The sequence below is a fragment of the Pteronotus mesoamericanus genome, unplaced genomic scaffold (assembly GCF_021234165.1).
Source record: "Pteronotus mesoamericanus isolate MK-2021 breed Mesoamerican mustached bat unplaced genomic scaffold, CSHL_Meso_final contig_169, whole genome shotgun sequence".
Classification (NCBI taxonomy): Eukaryota; Metazoa; Chordata; class Mammalia; order Chiroptera; family Mormoopidae; genus Pteronotus; species Pteronotus mesoamericanus.
In genome coordinates, this window is record NW_026555068.1 from 6,350,424 (window position 1) to 6,372,865 (window position 22,442).

The following is a 22,442-nucleotide window of genomic DNA, read 5'->3' on the forward strand; positions in this document are numbered from 1 at the left end:
TCAGTCTTCCTGTTCATTAGCTGTTTCTTCAGCCCTGCCAGTTGGAAGCGATTCTGTTCTTTGCTGGCCACGAAGCAGCGTGAAACTGAATGGAAGCCTCCGACTGCATAGATTCGGGGGCCTCGGCCGCCCAAGCACAACAGCTCACAGAGTGGTCTGTCCCCACCCACCTTTGCTCCCGGAGCCGCCTGCCTCTTCAGAGGTCTCCTCGCGCTTCCAACTGCCTTCTTAGCCAAGCCAACTGCCAGTATTCCGGCCGGGATCCAGGACGTCAAGCCATGCTGTGCTTTCTGTTTCTGCTCGTTGGGCTCACCGGGCTCCAGACAGTTAATGGTATTAAGTATACTATCCCTCCCGCCACCCTCTGTCCTGCCAGTCAAGTGAGTCTCCTCAGGGTTTCCCTCTGAGAGGCTGTGTCCCTGGGAAACTGCTACGTTGTGGGAGGGTCCCAGTCCCATATCACCCCTGTCCGCAAGCACTGGATACCAGGAGGCTTTCCCACTACTCTTGGGACCACAGAAAAAATGGGAGATGCCATGTATGGTTTGAGGGGATGCCTCAGGATTAATGTTTCATATACTGCATTGCAATTTTACCCCTGGACCCTGTAGTTGGAAGGTCAAAAGGACTTGAGTTTACATGTACCGAGAGTGCCTGGTCTTACTGCCTCAGTATTACCACGAACGACGCACGGGCCAATATTTCTCAAACAATATACCTGTTTCTCTGTACAAAGTCTTGTCATTCCAGAAAGACTGTGGATTGAGGGTATTTGAAAGGATAGTAAAAATAAGCGGTGGCATATAGAATAGTATAGATTTGGATGAGGAAATAATGAAAGAAGATAGGAGGTGATGGGTGTTCCTCTAACAAAACATTTTGCGCTTACAGATTCTGAAATGCTACGTGTGCACATTACAGTTCCAGAGAAAATACAGCCACTATCAAGAGGAGGAGTTCAGTCAGATGTAATTAAACACTTAACAGTTTTTCATTGTCTAAAAACCATATGACTATTTTGTTACTAAGAAGTAAACTTGGCATTTTTCTTCCATGAACACTTGCTGAATTTTACTATACCCATTTTTTCTTGAGCAAAAAAGCCCTTTAGAAAATGAACCAAGATTAATAATGTTTCATAGACATATTGTGCATTGATGCTTAATATCAAGGTCCTAAGTCCCATCTTCTAAATTTATTTCCTTCTTGAGTGTTTGAATAATCATTGACTTGATCCATCTAGAGATTTTCTCTTCCCTCATTCACCAGGCTATATTTGAAGGAAATTGTTGTTGAGTAAGCTTATGACTTCCTGATATGGGATGACAATCATTTTATTTAATGAAGGGTTACATGATTTTTTCATCTATTGCAAATATAGTAATCATTACAACTGTTCTTTTCATGCTAAATTAGTTCACCTTGGTTCAGTGTCTTTATTTTTCTTTTGTATGATCATTTTTATTGTAATTTTTCCATTACCATTTATCCCCCTTCCACTTCCAGCCACCTCCCTCCCGGCGAAAACCATCACATTACTGTCCATGTCCATGAATCCTTGTTCCTTTTTTGCTCCATCCCTCCATTCCCTAACCCAAGTCTTTTTTATTGAATTAATTAGAAATATTTGTACCTTTTAAACTAATTTCTAGAATTGTCTCTAAAGAAGTAAAAAATGTTTTTTGATACACTCCACCTTAATTTTCTCTCTAGTAGGGTGGTAAATGCTCTGGTAAGTTGAATGCAAGTATTTCTTGGCCATTGCCCACATGTCACCTTAACACAAATATTGCAAGCTTAGAACTTTCAATGCATCACTTTCAGGAATGCATACTTATGAAAATTTCAAATAGAAAAAAGAAGTGAGGCATTTCTCAGTACTTTTAAATCTTATTTTTATGAAAAAATATGTAATTGTTTGGTTATGTTAGAAAATATAGGAGGTAGACCCCAAAAGAAATTATCTCCCAGAGGGCAGGCCCCTTGTAGTACAGGCTTCTCCGCTAGGTGAGTGCTCTGGGAGTGCATCTGTATCAGTGCACCAGCTGGCATTGTTGTGAGAAGCTGCATTCAGCTTCAGTGAATTTTTTTTTTTAAGATTCTTTCAGTGCATTTGCCCATTTCATGATTGCTGATTTATGAGCGCACTGGCCCACACTGCACTGAGTTCAACATTTTTGACCAAAAACAGCATAACCCCTCTGCCCAACCCTCCCTATTCACCTGATTTTGCCCTGAGCAACATTTTTTTTTTGTTACCCCTATGAAAAAAGTCCTCAAAGAGAAATGTTTTGTCAATGAGGGAGAGGTGAAACAAAAAACAGCAGAAGCACTACAAGGCATCAAAACCAACTTGTCCAAAAACTGTTTTGAACAGTGGAAAAAATGTCTTGCTAGGTGTATTGCATCAAATACAGAGCACTTTGAAGGTGACCAAATTTAAACATGTAAGAATAAATACACGAGTTTTTACAAATATATATTTTTTGGGGGGTCCCCCCTTGTACACAGACTCTATTAAGAGGACAATATCTTAACCAGTCACCACTAGATTCTGTGATAGTAATTCTCATAAGATTAATAGAAAAAAAAATCACCTTTCTTCAACTCTCAAATTCACAAGGAATGAAACTTACTTATTTTGTTAATGTCTCTATGCCCAGTGTTTAGAATAGTGCTTACTACATAGTAAGGGATTAATATATATTTTGAACCAATAAGGCTTACTGATCTAACAAAAGCTACAAACTATATGAAATAGAGTATGTTTATAATTATTATAATTAGTTACAAAGATCATAGAAGAGAATATTCAACTTGAAAAGACTAGATTTTTTAAATAAAAATAACTGAACAAAGCTTCTAGATGTATAAAATATAGTATCAAAGTAAAAAAAATCAAGAATTAACTGTAGACAAGACAGCTAAAGAGACTAGGTAGAGGCAACATATAAATGACTAAAGGGAAAATTAGGATAGAATTAGAGGCTCAAGTATAGAATAATTGGAATTCCTGAAAAAGAGAAATAAAAAACCTGAAGAGGATATATTAAACATATATTAAGTGAAGATTCATTTAAAAAGAATCCTCAGTTCAGGTATCACACATAAAAACCATGTAACACCCTGACAGAGTGAAATCAGAATAGCAAAGAAAATAAAATATCTTACAGGCAGCCAGGCATAAAAGAACATAAACATTGAAATAATAAATGCGCTAATAGACTCAAAATCAATAATGGGGATAAGGGAATAGTGAAATGAAAGCTTAGAAAAAAAAAAGTTTCACTTGTCTGACTTAAATTTGCATTACAGAATGATTTACTCAAATGAAATGTCCTTCAGAAATTAGGGTTATATTAATAACTTTCAGATTATAAAATATCAAAATAGTTTAAGTAATGTATTTCAGAAATTGAAACTAGGACAAAGAATACCAAAAAAATAGGAGCTGCCCTGGCTGGTGTGGCTCAGTGGATTGAACACTCACGGGTTAGGTTCCCAGCGTAGGGCATCTGCCTGGGTTGTAGGCCAGGTACCCTGCAGGAAACATGAGATGCAACTGCACATTGATGTTTCTCTCTTTTTCTTTCTCCTCCTCTTCCCCTCTCTAAAAATACATAAATAAAATCTTTAAAAAGGAAAAAGAAAAACAAAAAACAGGAGATGGTGAAAAAGTATTGACTATGTAGAACTCAAAACAAAACAAATTGAACATGTAATTGTAACCAATTAAAAGACAAAAAGGAGCCCTGGCTGATGTGGCTCAGTGGATTGAATGCTGGCCTGTGAACCAAAGGGTCGCCAGTACAATTCCCACTCAGGGCACATGACAGTCAGGGCACATGACTGGGTTACCAGGTGCCCATTAGGGGTGCGTAAGAGGCAACCGCACATTGATATTTCTCTCCCTCTCTTTCTCCTTCCCTTCCTCTCTCTAAAAAGAAATAAAATCTTTTTTAAAAAATAAAAGGAGTGTATAAGTCACAGGCTAGTAAGGAATCAAAATAAAACTGTTCAATAAAATGTAACTGATTAACTTTACCAAAAAGCACACATATTTCAGATTGGATTTAAAAATATATGAGAAAACACCTAAATTACAAGGAAATAAAGGTCAAACATAAAATTAAAAAATTAAACAAAGCAAATTATAACCAACAATAAGCTTGTGTAGCCATGTTTTTATAAGGCTAGATAGTCTTTAGACAACACAGAATAAAAGTATAAAAAAGATGATCGATAGGGATGGAAAAGTAGAGATAGTGATATATAAAAAGGAAATTTTAAAAGTAAATAGCAGTAAATAAATGTGTCAACAAATTTGAAAACCTTAAGAAGAGAAGCAATTTGTAGAAAAATAAACTTATGGGAAAAGGATAAATGGGAAAATGACCAAGACTTAAAATATTTGTGTATAAAAATCTCTTTCTAATAGTATAATTAATGATAAATTATAAGTAGACTTTCTTTGATTATTATGAATTAAAGAAGGATGGCTAGTATGACTTTTCTTATTCACCACTACATTTGACATAACCCAGGAGTAAGGTAAGGAAAAAAATAAAAGACTCATATATTAAAATGAGAAATTTAGACTGATAGAGAAAACACACACAAGCGTATGTATTTATACACATAATAAATACTATTTCTTGAATAACATTTTTATAAAACATGTGTATTGTAAAAATATATATGTGTGTGTTTATGCATATGTGCATATATGTACACACACACATATGTATATACAATACACACACTCTTGCTAAAACTATGAGTTGCTTATCAATAAATATTATTTAAAAGGTAAAGATCTTTTTAGGATATAGTAAAGTTCTGTTGAACCACTAATGAAAGTAGAGAGATAGATCATGTTGGCAATAAAGAATACTCAGTATATTCTAAAGTTAATTTTCACCAAATCTATAGATTGACTACAGTTCCAACAAGGAATTTCATGGAGAATGGCAGGTTGATTCTAAAATTCATATGTAATGCTAAGAGGTCAAAAGTTGTTTACTTTGAAAAGTAAGAGTGACTTACATCAAAGTAATATTTTAAAGTTTTAGCAATTAAAATAATACGGCATTATCTAAGGGCAGACAAATTAACAGAACAGAAGAAAGCATCTCCAGAAATCTACACACATATGAAAACTTTTCAATGCAATGGTAGCATTAAAATCATTGGATAAAGAATGGACTAGTTAATAAATGGTGAAGGCACAGTTGGTTGACACTATAGAATAATAATAAACTATGTATTGTATTAATGCCACATTAACAGCAAAAACTTTTAAGATAATTTAGATGCATACATTTGAGAGTAAAATACTAAAAATTTAGAAGGCAAAATAGAAGATTATTTTTAGGACTTTATAATGGGAAGTCTTCCACAAGAAAAAAATGAACAAATTCTTAAGTAAAAGACTGAGGAACATCTAGATTTAAATACATAAATACATAGCTACCATAAATAAAGTGAAAAATGTTCCAGTCTCACAGAAGAAATTTGAAAACCTTACAATATACAGAGTATTCAGACTATATCAATAACTCACAAATCAATAAGTGGGTAACAAAAAAATCAAATTTACAAATTGAGACATTTAAAGGGAATTGCCAAAAAAACACAATAGGGTAGTATTCTACATCAGCAACAGCAAAAATTAAATCTAACAAAACAAAGTGCGATTAGAAGATATGAACAAAAGGCTAATTTTGCCATAAATTAAAAGTCTACATTAGTACAATGAATTTGGAAATTTTAAATTTCAAGTGAAATTGCAAAAGTACCTAGCTTTTATTTTTAAAAAGTACACTCATAGGTTCTGTTTAACACACACCTAGCATACACATAACACAACATGTCCAAGATTATTGGAACATTTGGTTAAAATAGTGAAAAATAGAACTAAACACAATTAACAATATAGGTACATAAACTGTGCTGTATTCAGTTATACCACAATGAAAATAAATGATAAAGCTACATGTATTTACGGTGATGATGATGATGATGATAGTAAATATTTGTATGTATAGTGCTTACTATGTCTGCAGCAGGATTTTAAGAACCAGGTATAATCCAGCAATGAGATATATAACTTGTAGAAGAATGACATTTATTTAAAGTTAATATTTATGCAAAACAAAACCATTACTGAAATAACTGCATATAATTAGTATAAATATAAAAATATGTATGGGAATAATAAACATGAAATCTAGGCTGCTATCTACTGTGTAAGAAAGTGAAGTAACTATAGGAACAGTACTAAGAGTACTTAAAATTATTTTCAAATACTTGTAATGTTTTTATTTTTTAATATAGAAGTTGGTGACAGGCATTGTATGTAGTTTTCTTTAACATTTATTTGCCCAAAACATGTAAAAATTTAAAATAATAGTTGATTGAAGCTTTCAGTTCAAATGCCTTTTTAGAAAACATGCATAAAGTTGAAATATTGAAAACATTTCTACTGAGATCAAGATAGAAACCAGGATGCACACTATGCATTTTCTATTTATCATTGTTCTAGAAGTAGTAGCCAATGCAATAAAGAGAAAAAACAACAGAAATTTAAAATAACCATGATAATTGGAAAAGAAGAAATAAAACCATCATTATTTACATATAAGATTGTAAACAAAATAAAATCCAAAATAATTGAGAGAAAAGTAGAAATAATACAATATTTAGTAAATTCTCTGGAAACAAGGTAAAAATATAAAAATTAATTGTACTTCTACAAAGCAAAAATGTAAAATGAAATGTTTTAAAAGTTATAGCTTACACTCTATAAAAGTCAATATCTAAAGAAATCTCACAAAGAGAAGTAAAACCTCCTCACTGAGGACAGTAAAATAAGATGAGAAGAGTTAAAGACCTAACTAAATTGAGTGTATCTTGTGTTCATGAACTGGAAGACCTATAATGTAAAGATGTCAAAGCTCCAAAAATTGATGTATAAAGATTAAATTGTCCATTTGTTAGATATCATTTTCTAATTCTATTATTAATAAAATATTTCAGTGTGTTGCATCTAAACTGGAAACATATTATAAAATCTACAAATATTATATGCTATGTGATATTAATTCCTTGCTTTACTATATACATATTTTATTGAGTAATTTAATTATAGTCTTCCATTTTAAGTATAAGTTTTATAGTGGTGTCAATCTTTATTTAGATACATTTACTGGGTGAAAATAACCACCTTTTGAGATTCTATTTTATTGGATAAATTTAAAAGTTAACAAATAAGAAATTACGCAAATCATCTTATTGTACAATATTTAAGAAAGTGATTATTTTACTACCAAATTCCATTGAGATGCATCATTATAAAATTATAAATTATTATTTTTATTGTATTAGTGTGCTTTAGAATATTACTATTGTTGATATAAAATGATAGTTTTCCTTTCTAATATCCTTATCACTTTTCTTTGCCTTTTTAATATACTCTCTGCTAGGTGTCCTACAACATTGTAATTGAAGGGAAAACATACACTATGAACCTGATGCAAAAGTAGGTGATCTATGTTATTTTATCACCTGTCTTTGTTCTACTTATAATTATCATTTGTAATAATCTATGTCATTATTTTACATTTGTAAATGTTTCTAGTTACTGGTTTTTCATTGTCTCTTATTTTACCCTTTAAAAAAACCTTAAAAGTCTATATAATAAATCTTGAGTCTATATACAAAAGAACTTGAATCCATAGTGTAAGCTCCCTCTTTCCTTCTTTGTGTAAAACCAGATTTCTTTTTTGATTAACCATGTGTTTCGTGGGGTGTGACTGTGGATAATATTCTTTCTTTATTAAAACACAAGTATGACTTTTTTTAAGTTTCTTTACGATCAACTCTATTTAAAAGAACGTAAAGCATTTTCAAGTGGAAAGAATAATAATATTTTTTTAAAAAGGTTACATACCATGTTAGAATGTCTTAAGGATTTAGAATATAATTGTAATTAACCAACATCAATTCCATGCCAGCTGGTAAGCTGGGGGAAAACAAGGAATAAAGAAACATCAAAATCGTAATGGTATGTTTTAAAATAAGAATAGACTTCCAAAAATAATGACAGGCAAAAGCCTGCAAGTGGAATTACTACATCAATAGAAAAATAAGGAATATATCTGCATAATTTCTAGAAATCATAGCTGCAACCTTTTCATAGATTTATAAAGCTTGGAAAATACATTTGGTATGTAAAATGGGTGATACTAGTTTGAAGGAAAACATTGAAAACTGACTGAAAATTACTTCTTCCTGAAGAAAACAAATACTGCATTTTATTTAATTTATTTTTTTAGTATTTTCTTTTTAAATTGAATTTATTGGGGTTACATTGGTCAATACAATTATAGAGCTACATTTTAACAAGAAATATACTGAGAAAATCCAGATAGACTCTCACAGTCAGCCACCGTTTTGGAATGCCAAGTGATGTGCATGAGAGGGAGCCATTGGTGAGGCCCACAGCATCCTACGAATAACTATCAGTATCACAGGCAGAATATTAATTGAATAATATATTTGAAAATATGTGAAGTGTAATTGCTTAGAAATATAAAAAGACTTAAATGAAAATGTAATAAAAGCAGTTGATTTCTTAAACTCCTTTGTATATTAGGAAAAAAAGCATATAATATATAACTAATGATGATGTAGTAATTCATGAATCACATATTACACACACTACAATAAAAGATTTTCTTTATTTGCACACAAGCAATCAAAGCACATTTAAATAAAAAATAATCACGTATTAGAACACAATTTTGAAGAAGACCCACATTCTCAATGTTGAGCACAATAAAATTAGGACACAATTACAAAAGTTTAATCAATGAACACCAGCTTTTTAGAAATTAAGTAGCAGTCACCACATAATGCTTGGCTCTGAAAAATTCAAAACATTGATACCAAATATCAATAAAGTAACTGCACATAGACTATTAAAGACTTTTACATATTAACAAATCTATAATCACAGTAAATGCAAAGCTTTTTCTATTTTCACCTTTTATATGCAACAGATGAGAATAAAAGAATGATACTGCAGTAGGGAGGAGTCAATACAGTGTTGCCAGGTAACCCCTGCTGGTAGAGTCATGAAGCCTTCACTGACCATTGTTACTGGTTTGCCTCATGCCCTGGAAGTCTCTACCTGGGGTATCTTGGTCGCTAGTTAGTTTCAGGCTTAGCCAACAGCTGACAGATAAACAGGGTGATACTATTACGCTCTCAACAGATTATGAGGCTTGGGCTGTGTGCAGAGCTAGCACCAATCTGTCCTTTGTCACAGCAATTTGGCAGTCCTTTAAGTCCTGCAAACAAAATTAGAACAACAGGGATCAATTTTATCACATTGTCCAATGGTGTTCTTGCCAAACTCACGAATAGATCTAGATTAGCATATTGAGAGTAATACTAATTCCAATGAGTACTCTGATTATCTTTTAAGTTGCTGTAGTTTGTCTGTGATTTGCTAGTCATGCTTTTCTTGTTGTTGTATCTCTAAGGATTGTGTGATTTTTCAATTTGAGTGTTAATATCCTTGATTCAATTCTGGAAACGTCCTATCAATTTTTAAATCTAATATTCCTTTCTCCCTCATTCTATTAACTTTTTTCTGGAAATCTGTTGAGTACAGATTGGGGCGTCTTATTTGGTATAAGCTTGGGTGAATGATCCTTTGGTTCTTACAAGTAAGCAGTTCTTGACTCACTTATTCTACCACATGTATTTCTAATATACTTTTTTACATTTTGCATCATTCTTTTTTGAAACGTCTGATTGTATTTATTTGTTTGTCTTAGAAAAGCCTCATTTTTTTTAACTGGACTCAGAGGTAAGAGCTCTCAGAGAGGGCAACCTATGTCTCTTGGTCACCTGTTCTTGGCACTTTTCTTCAGTCTTCTTCATTCTCTTGGTCCAAAGTCTTGCATATTCTACAGTCTGTTCCCTATTTTTCTTGTACATCATTTCTTTACGGCAATACACTGACATTTGTGTTGCAAAATGCATGGAGTAACAAGATGTTGAATCTTGGGTGCTTCGGTCCCTTGTTTCTTTTCTTCTTTGTTTAGGGGCTTTCTTACAACATATTGGCGGATCTCATCATCTTCGGAGAGATGGAAAAGTTTGTGGATTCTGCCAGCTCTTTTGGGCCCTAGGTGATGAGGCACAGTAGTATCAGTGAGACCAGGGATATCTTTCTCCCCGCTCCTTTTTTTTTTTTTTTTTAACAATAACCAAGTTGAGAACGCTGAGATTGGTATCCACACTGCAACCCCTGGACAGATTTGTGCCTTCTTTCTCCGGTCCTCCCTGGTCTGTGATAGGAATGTCCCTCATTCAGCAGAAGGCAGACGCAGCCATGGGTCAAGACACCTGCTTCATGGGGAAGACTTGTTTGTTGTTGCCACCACTGATTTGAATCCCATAAACCCTTCCACTCTTCCCCCAGAGTGTCAGCAGCCACTTTTGTGGCCACATGCTTCTCATCAAAGGTATGAAGTTTGTGTTCATTGTCACTTGAATGAGTTTCTGACAACCAGTGGCTGGGAAAAAAATGTTCAGCTTCATCCTGAAGCATCCAACAGCTTCTAGGTACCACAAAAAAGTACCTTTTTTTTTTGTTCTTTATTAAGGGTAATTTTCTCATATTTTAATTTACACTTTATATAAATATGTCACATCTACTTTTAAGAATTTTTTCAGTCACTACTTTCCATATTTAGAGTTTCTATGCAAAGATACATATTTATGCTCTGAAACTCTTGTATGGCTTCTGTTCCCATCTGTTTTCTATGGAACATGAAAATCTATTCTAAATTAGAGTTCCATCGTTACTTAATTATTGTTATTTCTCTGCATCAGATTTCCCCCCATTTTCAAGCTCCGGATTTCTCTACATGTTTTTAACTATTATTGACGAATTCTTTCTACTGGACATTATCTTCCATGGTCTTTCCTGGCCTTACTTTCCCTGATCTTTCCTGATGTTTTAGAGGCTTCTCTTTGAAAGTGGTTTTATGGATGATTTTGCTTGACCTCTGCTGGGTTAATTTGTTAGTTCTAATTTGCTCATCCTTGCAAGATTTCGACAATGATGGGTTTTGTTTGTTTGTTTTTGTAATCCATTTCATATCTGCATGAGATGTGGTTTAGAGTTTTCATTTCTGCATGTGGTGTTTCTACTCTGCTCAGGACTGGGTAGCTGCTTTTTGTCCATGGTCTGTGGATGGCAGGTATTGATTTTTCTCCTTCCTGGTCCTAAATTGCAGATGATATTTCTAGCTTTATGTTATTTGTTGAAAGGCTCACAGTATGTTCTCATACTAGGGACATTTGCTTCAGGTAATGTGTTCTATATTAGGGACCGGAGGGTGTTGGGGCACCACAGGAGGCGCCGTCCTGAAGCCACAGTTCTGGTCGAGTTTCCGTCTTAGTGTGCAGTGTCACCTGCTCACAGCTCTTTCAGCAGTGGCACAGGGCTTTGTTGCTGCTTCTTTGATCATTATCTTTGAAGCAAGAGTCAGTACATTTTTTGACAAAGGGCCGGATAGTAAGTATTTTAGACTCGAAGAGTAGTCCATCTTTTTCTGGTCTCTGAAATCCTGAGTGCTTACTAATGCTCACCTGTAAAACTACCTTCACTTGGAGTTCTCTAGTTTAGAAACTTTTTTACTGTTGATTTAATTCCTCTAAAGGTTTTATGATTATGCAGTTTCTCTTCTTGAGCCTATTTTTATACATTATATTTTTCTAGTTATTCCTCCATTTCAATTTAACACTTCAAATTTTTGCTCATAATATTGTATTAGTTTTTCAAAAACTGCTATTTCTAATAATAGCTACTTCATCCCTCTTTCACTTTTTCCTTTGAAAAAAAATCACACCATAACTTTGTGAAATTAATAACCTTTCCATGACTTAGTTTTTGTTTTGTTGACCATCTGTATTATACGGTTTTTATATTATTGCTTGCTTTGTTAAATTTCTTTGGGTTATTTTGGTTTTTGTTTTCAATTTCCTCAAATGAATTCTAATTACTCATCAACCATTTTTATTTTCTAGTTTAAGAATTTAAAGCTATTTTTTTTCCCTAAATACTATTTAGCTGCCTGTCACATCTTTGGATATGTAGAATTTTCTCCAGTTTACCATTAGCAAGTATTTCCTAGCTTATTTTTAGTTATGTTTTATTGGTTATGATATTACAGTTTTCCAATTTTTCCTCTTTGCCCCCCTCCACCCAGCATGCCCCACTCCCTCAGGTAATCCCCCCATCATTGTTCATGTCCATGGATCATGTGTATAACTTCTTTGGCTACTGCATTTCCTATACTATATGTTACATCCCCATGGCTATTCTGTAACCACCTATTTTTATTTCTTAATCCCTTCACCTCTCCACCCATTCCCCCACTCTCCCTCCATCTGTCAACCATCAAAATGCTCTCTGTCTTCATGACTCTGTCTCTGTTCTTATTTGCATAGTTTGTTTTCTAGATTCAATTGTTGATAGTTATGTGTTTATTGCCACTTTGTTGTTCATAATTTTTATCTTATTTTTTCTTAAATAATTGCCTTTAACATTTCATATAATAATGGTTTGGTGATGATGAACTCCTTTAATTTTTTCTTGTCTGGGAAGCTCTTTATCTGCCCTTTGATTCTAAATGATAGCTTTGCTGGGGAGAGCAATCTTGGCTGTAGGTCCCTGCTTTTCATGACTTTGAATATTTCTGGCCAATCCCTGCTAGCCTGCAAAGTTTCTTTTGAGAAATCAGCTGACAGTCTTACGGGAACCCCTTGGAGATAACTAACTGCTTTTCTCTTGCTGCTTTTAAGATTTTCTCTTTATCTTTAACTTTTGGTATTTTTATTATGATGTTTCTTGGAGTGGGCCTCTTTGCATCCATCTTGTTTGGGATTCTCTGTGCTTCCTGGACTTGCATGTCTCTTTCCTTCACCAAATTAGGGAAGTTTTCCTTCATTATTTTTCCAAATAGATTTCCAACACTTTGCTCTTTCTCTTCTCCTTCTGGTACCCCTATGATGTGAATGTTGGACCACTTGAAGTTGTTTAAGCTATCCTCATTCTTTTTAATTTTTTTTCTTCTCATTGTTCTGATGGGTTGTTTTTTACTTCCTTATGTTCCAAATCATTGATATGATTTTCAGCTTCACCCACTCTACTGTTTGTGTTCCCTGTAAATTGTTCTTTTTTTCAATTAGTGTATCCTTCATTTCTGACTGGATCTTTTTTATGCTGTTGAGGTCTTCACTTAGTTCCTTGAGCATCCCTATCCAAGGGTGTTCAAACTTTTGGTGTCTCTTGGCAACACTGAAATACGAGTTGTCTTGGCCATACATTAAATATATATAACATGTTATCACAAAAAAAGTCTCATAATGTTTTAAGTAAATTTACAATTTCATGTTGGGCCACATTCATAGCCATCCTGGGTCACATACAGCCCACAGCCCATGGGTTGGACACCGATCACAGTGTTTGAACTCTGCATCTGAGAGATTGCTTATCTCCCTTTTGTAAGTTCTTTTTCTGGAGTTTTGATCTGTTCTTTTATCTGTTCTTATTTTGGCAGTCTCCCCGTGTTTATTTCTATGTATTAGGTGGAGCTTCTATGACTCCTTGTCTTGCTAGCCTAATGTAATAGGTGTCCTGTAGGATCCAGTGGCATCATCCAAGCTGGATACTCAAGGTGTACCCTTCATGTAGGCTGAGCTCACCCTTCTTTTGTAGTTGAGCTTTGCTGTTGGTAGGTCAATGGGAGGGATTTACTCAGGCCTATCAGCTTTGAGGGCTGGCTGCGATCACTGACCACCAATATCTATCCTCTGTGGAGTTTCAGCTGTGCCGAGGCAGGGTGATGGTGCTCTGACGTGGTCTGTAGCTGTCCATTGAGTGCACAGGCCCTGGGATTTCCTGGTTGGTGTAGGCCAAGGTCAGCCCCCACCTGTGTTCTGCCCAGGGCCACCTGCCTGGGCTATAAAGCAATCTGAGATGGCTGTTACTTGTGTTGGGCTTGGAGATTCCCAGGTAAAGCCAAGCTGTGAATCTAGGCTGGCTGCTGCTAGTGCCAGGCCTGGGGCCACGTAGAAAATGCTCTTGGGGCTGGGGGCTCACGGAGGCTGACTGCTGCTTGTTTGAGAAGATTTAGGAAGTTGTGAAGCATGAGCCAAGACCAGCCATTCATATAGAACAGTCTCTTTTACCAGCTTGCATGGGTCCATAAGTTGGGGGATCTCCAGGGTGGTACAAACAATGTTAGCCTTGTTGGTGGAGTCTCTATATGGTACCTGTCTGCCATCTCTGTGGGGGGAGGGTTCAGAAAAGGGATAATGGCCTCTGCCCACCTTTCTGCCTGGGAGAAAGCTGTCCTCCAGCTCTTGCCTTTATGCTACACACTTCAGTTTCTCCCGATATGCCACTGGTGACTTTCAAGCTGCTAATCCAATGCTAGAGCTCAGAGGGAGTGAGTCTGATTAAGTCCATGTGTGGGTTTTTTAAGAACTGTTTGGGACTCCAGAAGTTTCTTTCATTGACTCAGTCCCTGCTCATTTTTGCATCCAAAAGTTGGGGGACTTATCTTCCTGGTTCTGCAACCCTGGGCTTGGGGACCTCTTGTGGGGCTTGGACTCCTTGTTCCCAAGATATCCCTCCTGACTTTTTATCCACCACAGGTAGATGTGAGAGCAGCCTGTTCTGCATCTCTGCTCCTCCTACCAGATTGGATGAATGTTGTTTCTTTAATTTATTAGTTGTCAGACTTCCATTCAACTTGATTTTTGATGTTTCTGTGTGATGGTTGTTCTATAGTTTCATTATAATTTTGATATGGTTGTGTGAGGGAAGCAAGCTATGCTTACAAATGCCATCATCTTGACTGGAAGTTCCCCATTTTCTTGTATTTATAATATTTCTTCTTTGTCCATAAATTATTTCACGTTATATCTTAGTATCAATACATGTGGTAATTTCTAGTTATTATATCTAATCACTTTTGATCATAGAATATTTTCTGATTTTAATCCTTTAAGAGTGTTGAGACTTTTTTGAGATATAATGTATATTCACTTTTTATAAATATTATGTATATACTAGAAAATGATATGTATTCTGCAATTGCTCCTACAATACTTTCTAATAATATAAAATTCTTTCATATCCACACTGATTTTTCTATTTATTCTGTTCTTTTGTAATATATATGTGTTAAGATCTTCCACAATAATTTTAAAATTACTAGTTTCCTTGTACTCTATAAATTTTGAATTATACAGAGTGGGGCAAAAGTAGGTTTAAAGTTGTTTCTATGGGAAATAATACAATAATTAATAAATATAATTCAAGAATAAATTGTGAGTATTCACAACTGTAAATCTACTTTTGCCCACCCTGTATATTTCTGAAATTATAAACATTTTAAATAAAAGTTTTAACATTATGTAGTGATTTTCTCATAGTGTTTTATTTTTTATATATTTGATTCAATAAAAAATTACATTGACTTTCTTTGTTTATATTTGTAAATTACGTATTTCCTACTTTTTCCTTTTAATTTTTATTTAGTTTAGATTTTTTAAATCAAGTTTTAAATTCTATCTTTTAATTCAGTTCAAATTAACATTTTTACTTTGTAGTTATTACATTTTTCATATTTTAAAATAAGGTATTGTTTGCATAGTCAGGAATCCAAGCTACTTTCTTGCAATGGTTTTTATTGTTTTTACTTTCATATTTAGTTCTAAGGTTGATGTTTGTGTATTTTATGAGCATAGTAGTCAAGATTTGATTATTTTTTCATATTAGCATTCAATGGATCCAGCACATGCTATTAAAAACGAAACAAAACAAAAAAAACCCCAAACCTTTTTCCTCACTGTACTGTAATCTTTGTCATAAATCAAATGACTGTTTATGAAGGGTCTCCTTCTGTACTCTTTTTCCTTTTCTTTTAGTTCATGTTTATTCTTGAGCCCTATTTATCAATGCAAATACCACACAGAATTAATTACTACAACTCTGTAATAGGTCTTGATACCTGGCCTTGTTCTACAGTTCTAAGATATCCTTATTTTTCTTCATCCTTTGATTTTCCATGTGTTTTTCAAAACATTATTTTTTCTTTTGTACTTTTTATTTTACATTTATTTGCTTTCATTGTGTGTAATTAATCTATTTTTTTATATCACACCATTTTCTCTCTATTAAACTTTATACATCCTTTTACTCTTCTTTTTGTGATTTTTGGAGATTAACATAGTAATTCCTGAATTACTGAATCTAATACACACTTTTTCTTTTACCAATTACCCTATATTGTTAGAGCATTTCAACTTTTTAATACCAATTGCCTTTATCTACTTTTTCATTTTTTTTAATATAGTCCTGCATACATTTAAAATCCAATAAGAGATTACTATTATTTTTGGTAAAGTCAATATTCCTTTATATTTAACTATACATTTACCCATTCTGGTGCTCTTTATTTCTTCTTGCACTTCTGTTTCTATCTGTAGTTAATTTCCACATATCAGGAATTCTCTGTATTTCTATTATAGGCCTGCTTCTTTTTAAATTATATTTGTTTGTATTCACTGTTAAACCTTTACTTAACCTTATTCTTAAAAAAATGTTTTTGCTGGAATTAATTTTAGGATGACTTTTAAAAACAACTTTAGTTCTTCTAAATTATTATTTATTGTCTTCCAATTTTGTTTATTTCTATTGACAAGGTAGCTTTCTGACTTATTGATGTTTTTTGAAGGTAACGTCTTTTCTTTTTCCTCTCAACACTTTGGTTTTATTTTAATTTTCATCAATCTTTTAAAAATATTTAGGTGTTATTTTTTTTAAAATTATGCTTGAATTACATAAAGCATGTTGATTCTGTATCATAAATTTGGAAAAAAATATTTGCTCTAATTTTCAAAGACTTTAAATTTAGCATCTTGGACACTCTGTGTGACTTCAAAATTTGGCAAATGTTTTTACAGGAAAAGAAGTTAGTGTATTTGATGCATTTCAAATGTTCAATATTTTTATTTCAGGCCTGTGTGAACTCCCAAAGTCCTGCTTGTTTCTAGGCTTCCAAATGTTAGTGGCTTTCTCCTTGGGACAACCTGGACAAACATCGGTATTTGGGCTCTTCTTTTCTGTGCCAAAAAACTGTGCCTGCATCTCAGCAGCTAAATTCTTTCATAGGGCCTTCCATTGAGAACTTGTATATTTCCTGGAATCCCACTTCACTGTGGGTCATTTTCTTTTTGTTATGACAAGAGGACAAAATATTGTGTTCTGATTGTCAGTGGCTTAGTTCTTGGGCCAGTTGCTTCAACAAAATCCAGGCTGTCATGGCAGTCACAACTGTCATATTATACTTGCTTGGGGAAATGAAAATGGGATACTCACACTCACCTTTCTCTTTATAGAGCCTTGTAATCTTCTCATATTTAGAGATTTAATTTATTTATTTAGAGAGAGGAGAAGAGAGGGAGTGAAACATTAAAGTGAGAGAGAAACATCAATCTGCTGCTTCTCATATGGACCCTGACCAAGGTCCGACCTGCAACCCAGGCATATGCCCTGACCAGGGATACCCATGACCTTTCTTGCTCTGTGGGACGATGCCCAACAAACTGAGATACTCTGGTCAAGGCTCTTCTCACATTTACAAATAATATACTTTAATGTGGGGTGTCCATCTAATCTGTTGAGTTTGTTTTATTAGTTCAGTGTTTATTGACCATTTGCTACTTTCCAGATATTCTTATAAGTGCTTTAGATGCATTAGTAAACAAAGTGGATATGAATCTCTGAGTTTATATTGTTAGCAGATAGCTCTAATAGGAGATAATAAATAAATACAGGGTCTGGCACAAATAACGCCCCCTTTTATTACAAAATCTTTTATTACAGAATCATAAGCATGCAATTCTGCAACATAACAATATCTCACTCAAGCATACCATGTGGAATTTTAGGTGAAATGATCACATTAAAACTATAATAATAGCGTTAACACCTATGTTATTACCCTACCAACCACACTCAAGCAGGTGTTACTTTGGCTGAACACTGTAGATTAGGAAGAGTGTTAAAATGCTTAAGCAAAAATATAGAGCAAAGTAAAAAAATATCTTTTGGAAATGCCATGTTTGATGATAAAGTTACATTTTTTAAAAAGTTTTTATTTTTTTATTTTTAGAGAGAGGGAAGGGAAGAAGAAAGAGAGGGGGAGAAACATCAATGTGTGGTTACCTCTCACATGCCCCCTAGTGGGGACTAGGCCTGTAACCCAGGGACATGCCCTGGCTGGGAATTGAACCCGTGACCCTTTGCTTCACAGGCCAGTGCTCAATACCAACCAGGGCGAGGAAATTGCATTTTTTATAGGCTTATCAATATGAGCCTCATTGAGAAGTTGATATATAAGCAACAACTTGAAGTAAACAAGACAATGAGCCACGCTGAAGAACATCCCAGGAAGGGACAATAACTTATGCAAATACCCTGAGGCAAAAGCTTGCCTATTGTATTTAAAACAAAAAACAGAAAGATAGTGTGACATTAAAGTAAGTGAGGGGAGGACTGCAAACTCTGATCTTGAGTAAAATGAGAACAAAAACAGAGAATCAGTTTTTTTATTTTCTCCTCACTCTTTCCCTCTGCTTACCTATTTACAATAAATAAAACAAAATAAATATCTTTTCAAAATAAAAGCTTAGGAAACAAATTTTCCATTAAATACTTTTCATCTATTTTACAGAGCTTTTTTACCTCATAATTTTAGAGTTTATGGTTATAATGGCACCGGACACATGAAACCTTTTGACTATCAGATTCAGGTATGGTTTTTATTATCTGTTTTACTTTTGTTATGTAAGTTTCTGTGATCACCTTACTTAGGGTCCACTTGTTGTTGGGGTACAAAAGGTTGAAGTTATATTTTGTTTTGGTGTGAATTTAACCATTTCTTTTTGATGTGCCTTGAGTAAGCTTTATTACACAATTATCCAAACCAGTAATGATTGTGATGTTTTTAAGCTATTGTTGCACAAGGATGTGCATGTATATACTTATGTGGCCAAAGGGTTAACTACATTGAGACATACTTAAAATGAAAAAGCATGACTTAGGTTAGGAAAGCTAAATCTGGGAAGACGAGGAGAATCCAAAGACTTTTCTGAAGTATTTTGAGAGACTAAGTAAATACACATGGAATTTCATGTATATTTAGGAATACAATGTCTGTCTGGAAAAAGGCCGGCTATTGTTAGTATGACAAGAATGGTTTGTGCAACATTGATGTAACCTGGCCACCAAGGAGAGTGGACTGGAATGTGCAGGCGTGAACAATGATGATTTCACTGTACTAGGCAGTGGGGTGGTAGGTACCGTTGAGTGAGGATGTGTACAGAGTGGCTTTCGCATTCAAAATGATGGAGCAAATAGATAATGAATCTGCATCAAATTTTGTGTTAAGCTTGAACATATCTCCATGGAAACTATTCAGGGGATTCAGAAGGCTTTTGGGGACGATGCAATGAGTGCAGCGCAAATAAAAATGTGGCACAAACACTTCAAAGATGGCTGAGAGTCTGTTGAAAGTGATCCATGTTCTGGAAGGCCAGAAACAAGCAGAACACATGAGAATGTTGAACATGTATGGGCTGCGATCCACAAATATCTGTGACTGATGGTGCAAGAACCAGAGGCTGATCTGATGTGTTGCTAATGGTTTGTTTCAAACCGCTGCCAATGAACCAGATTTGTCACCCTGCAACTTCTGGCTTTAACCAAAACTAAAAGCACCTTTGAAAGGGAAGAGATTGCAGACCATCAATTAGATTCAGAAAAGAGGATGGGACAGCTGATGGTGATTCCAACAAAGGACTTTTGCAGAGTGTTTTAAACAGTAGAAGATATTCTGGGAGAATTGTGTGAGGTCCCAAGGTGCCTACTTTGAAGGGGACTGAGCCATCATTGTCCTATGTACAATGTTTCTTGTATCTTGTGTCTTCAATAAATGGCTCTGTTTTTCATAATATATGGTGGGATACTTTCTGGACAGACCTTGTCATATATTAAATTTTCACATATTTGGAGAACTTTTAGCTTCATTTTCTAATATCTGTAATTTATTGGAAGAATAATAGAAAAGAGTTCTTATAATTGTATGACTTTCCCATGCCTGAAATACCATTTTCCTTTTTACCTTTGCCCTGCCCTACCAATTCTTGTTTTTCCTGTTTGCAGTACTGATTTCTATGTGGGGAATCTACCAGTACTTTGAAATTAAAGCATTTTTATAGAGACTAAGCTTTTAACAGAATAAGTAATAGAGATAGATGGTGAATAAGTGCTTTACATTTTGCTGAAGACTGGGCACATATATGAGAGTTACCTATGGAGTAGTCTCCACAGCTATATAAATAATACATTGTCAAACTGTGTTATTGTTAGGGCAGCTGGTGAAAGAATTCACAAAGATAAGAAAAGGTAGAGAGCAAAGTTTTATTCACTTTCCTAGAGAGGAAAGGGGCACGATGTGGAGTGATACAGCAACAGCAAAATGCAGGGGCATTGAGCTTTTATTATATAATTGGGGTGGTTGTAGAGCAGGATGTTTCAGTTGGTTTTGCTCAGGCTGCAGTTTGTTCTGGTGTTATCTTTGGGTGAGGATTTGGGCTTTGCAGTTCAGCACATCTGGTTGTGTAAGTTCTCAGGACCTCTGCACCTTCAGGGTGCTTCCAGTAATTTTCTAGTCCTGAGGATAGAGGCTCATAAAACAAGACTCAGTCAAGCTAGCTCTGGCAAAGAGGGCCAGAAAAAGGAGTTTTGGTCTTATTAGTTATAACATACACACACATAAACATATATTTATATCTATGTGTGTGTAAGAGAGAAGAGTTAGAAGCAGAGAGACAAAGAGATACACAAGCACAATATCCCATGCCTGAATTTTATGTAATTTTGCTATACCTAACACCCAATTCTATTTTCTATCTCTCAGGAGGTAACGATGAAAGATAAATGTATAATTAAAATGACAAAGCAAAGAATGCTGTATTAGTAACTGGAATGAAGTGAGTTTTTGAATACTGGCCTCAAATGTAATGAGTAAAGTCATGTGCCACATAACATTTCAGTCAACAATGAACCACCTGGACTATGGTGGTCCCATAAGATTATAATGGAGCCAAAAAATTCCCCACACCTAGTGACACCATAGCCATTGTAATATTGTAGGGCAACACATTACTCACGTGTTTGTGGTGATCCTAGTGTAAACAGACCTACTGCGCTGCCAGTCGTATAAAAGCATAGCACATACAATTATGCAGAGTGCGTAGCACTGAAACCAGAAATGTTGGCATTCGTGCTGTCACGACCTGCACCAGTAAGTAGAGACAGGGACTGAATCCTTATGGGCGCTTTATTCAGCTGGCCAGTGATCTGAGAAAACAACGTGTTATGTACCCTAAAAGATTGTCTTACATTTCACTTCAAGTGACCTTTTTTATGAGGAAGGAAAAAAGGGCAGGTAAGGGGTTTGGAATTCAGGGAAAAGGTTAATCAGATAGAAGCTGCAGTCCAGCAATTTCCCTCACATCCTTTCGTTGTTGACCTGTGATTCTTGATCTGTGTCCTGGGTGGTGAGATGTCTCCCTGGAACATAATGGCTCAAATACCATTTTGATGACTTGCGGCCACCCCTGGGGCACAGAGATCAAATTGCTTGTGGTCTCTTGGAGTTAGGGTGAGTCAGAGCCTCAGTTCCTGAAACAATAGCTTTTTACATGCATTCATTACTAAGCTTATTATTACCTAAAACTAAAATTTTCCAACTCTTGGGTTCCCCCATCAATACTTGATGATGATAAATGACTGTTACTGGTTTATGTACTTACAACACTATATCTGTATTATGATTTTAGAGTGTGCTCTTTGTACTTATTAAAAAAAGTTTGCTGTAGAACAACACGTCATGTTACCCTGACAGCAGCCCCATACACCTCAGTGAGCTTTGAGGTGGGGAAGGAGAGTCTGGTTTTCACTCAGATAACACAGGCTTCCATTTTTCTTCCTGAATTTTCATAAGTTTCTTTGAATAGCTGTTTATTTTTTTTCTCTTAAGACTGCTTGCCTTTTCCACCATTTCCAGAGGATTTAAGTGATTGTTTACTCATAATTTTCATTTGTTTTGCTAAGGAGCAGATTTGTGGAGCTCCTGATTCTGTCACACCAGAAGTCAATTCTCCCTATCTTCTTTATTAGAGAATAATTTTTCTTAATACATAATCCTGTGTGCCAGAGCTTTTTTCCTTAGCATTTTATTCTTACATTGTGTCCCTAGTTCTATGTCTGCCTCTATCTA

At 34.8% G+C, this 22,442-nt stretch overlaps 1 protein-coding gene across 1 annotated transcript in view; it reads left to right on the forward strand.

The window, feature by feature from the left end:
* Positions 1–639: 639 nt before the first annotated feature.
* The window catches only part of ADAM2 (ADAM metallopeptidase domain 2), an 89,045-nt gene continuing 67,242 nt past the window's right edge, over positions 640–22,442 (forward strand). Inside the window, exons 1-3 of the mRNA XM_054565766.1 lie at positions 640–768; positions 892–968; positions 18,831–18,909. Of these exons, the coding sequence (XP_054421741.1) occupies positions 640–768; positions 892–968; positions 18,831–18,909 (285 nt within the window). The remainder of the gene's footprint in view (positions 769–891; positions 969–18,830; positions 18,910–22,442) is intronic.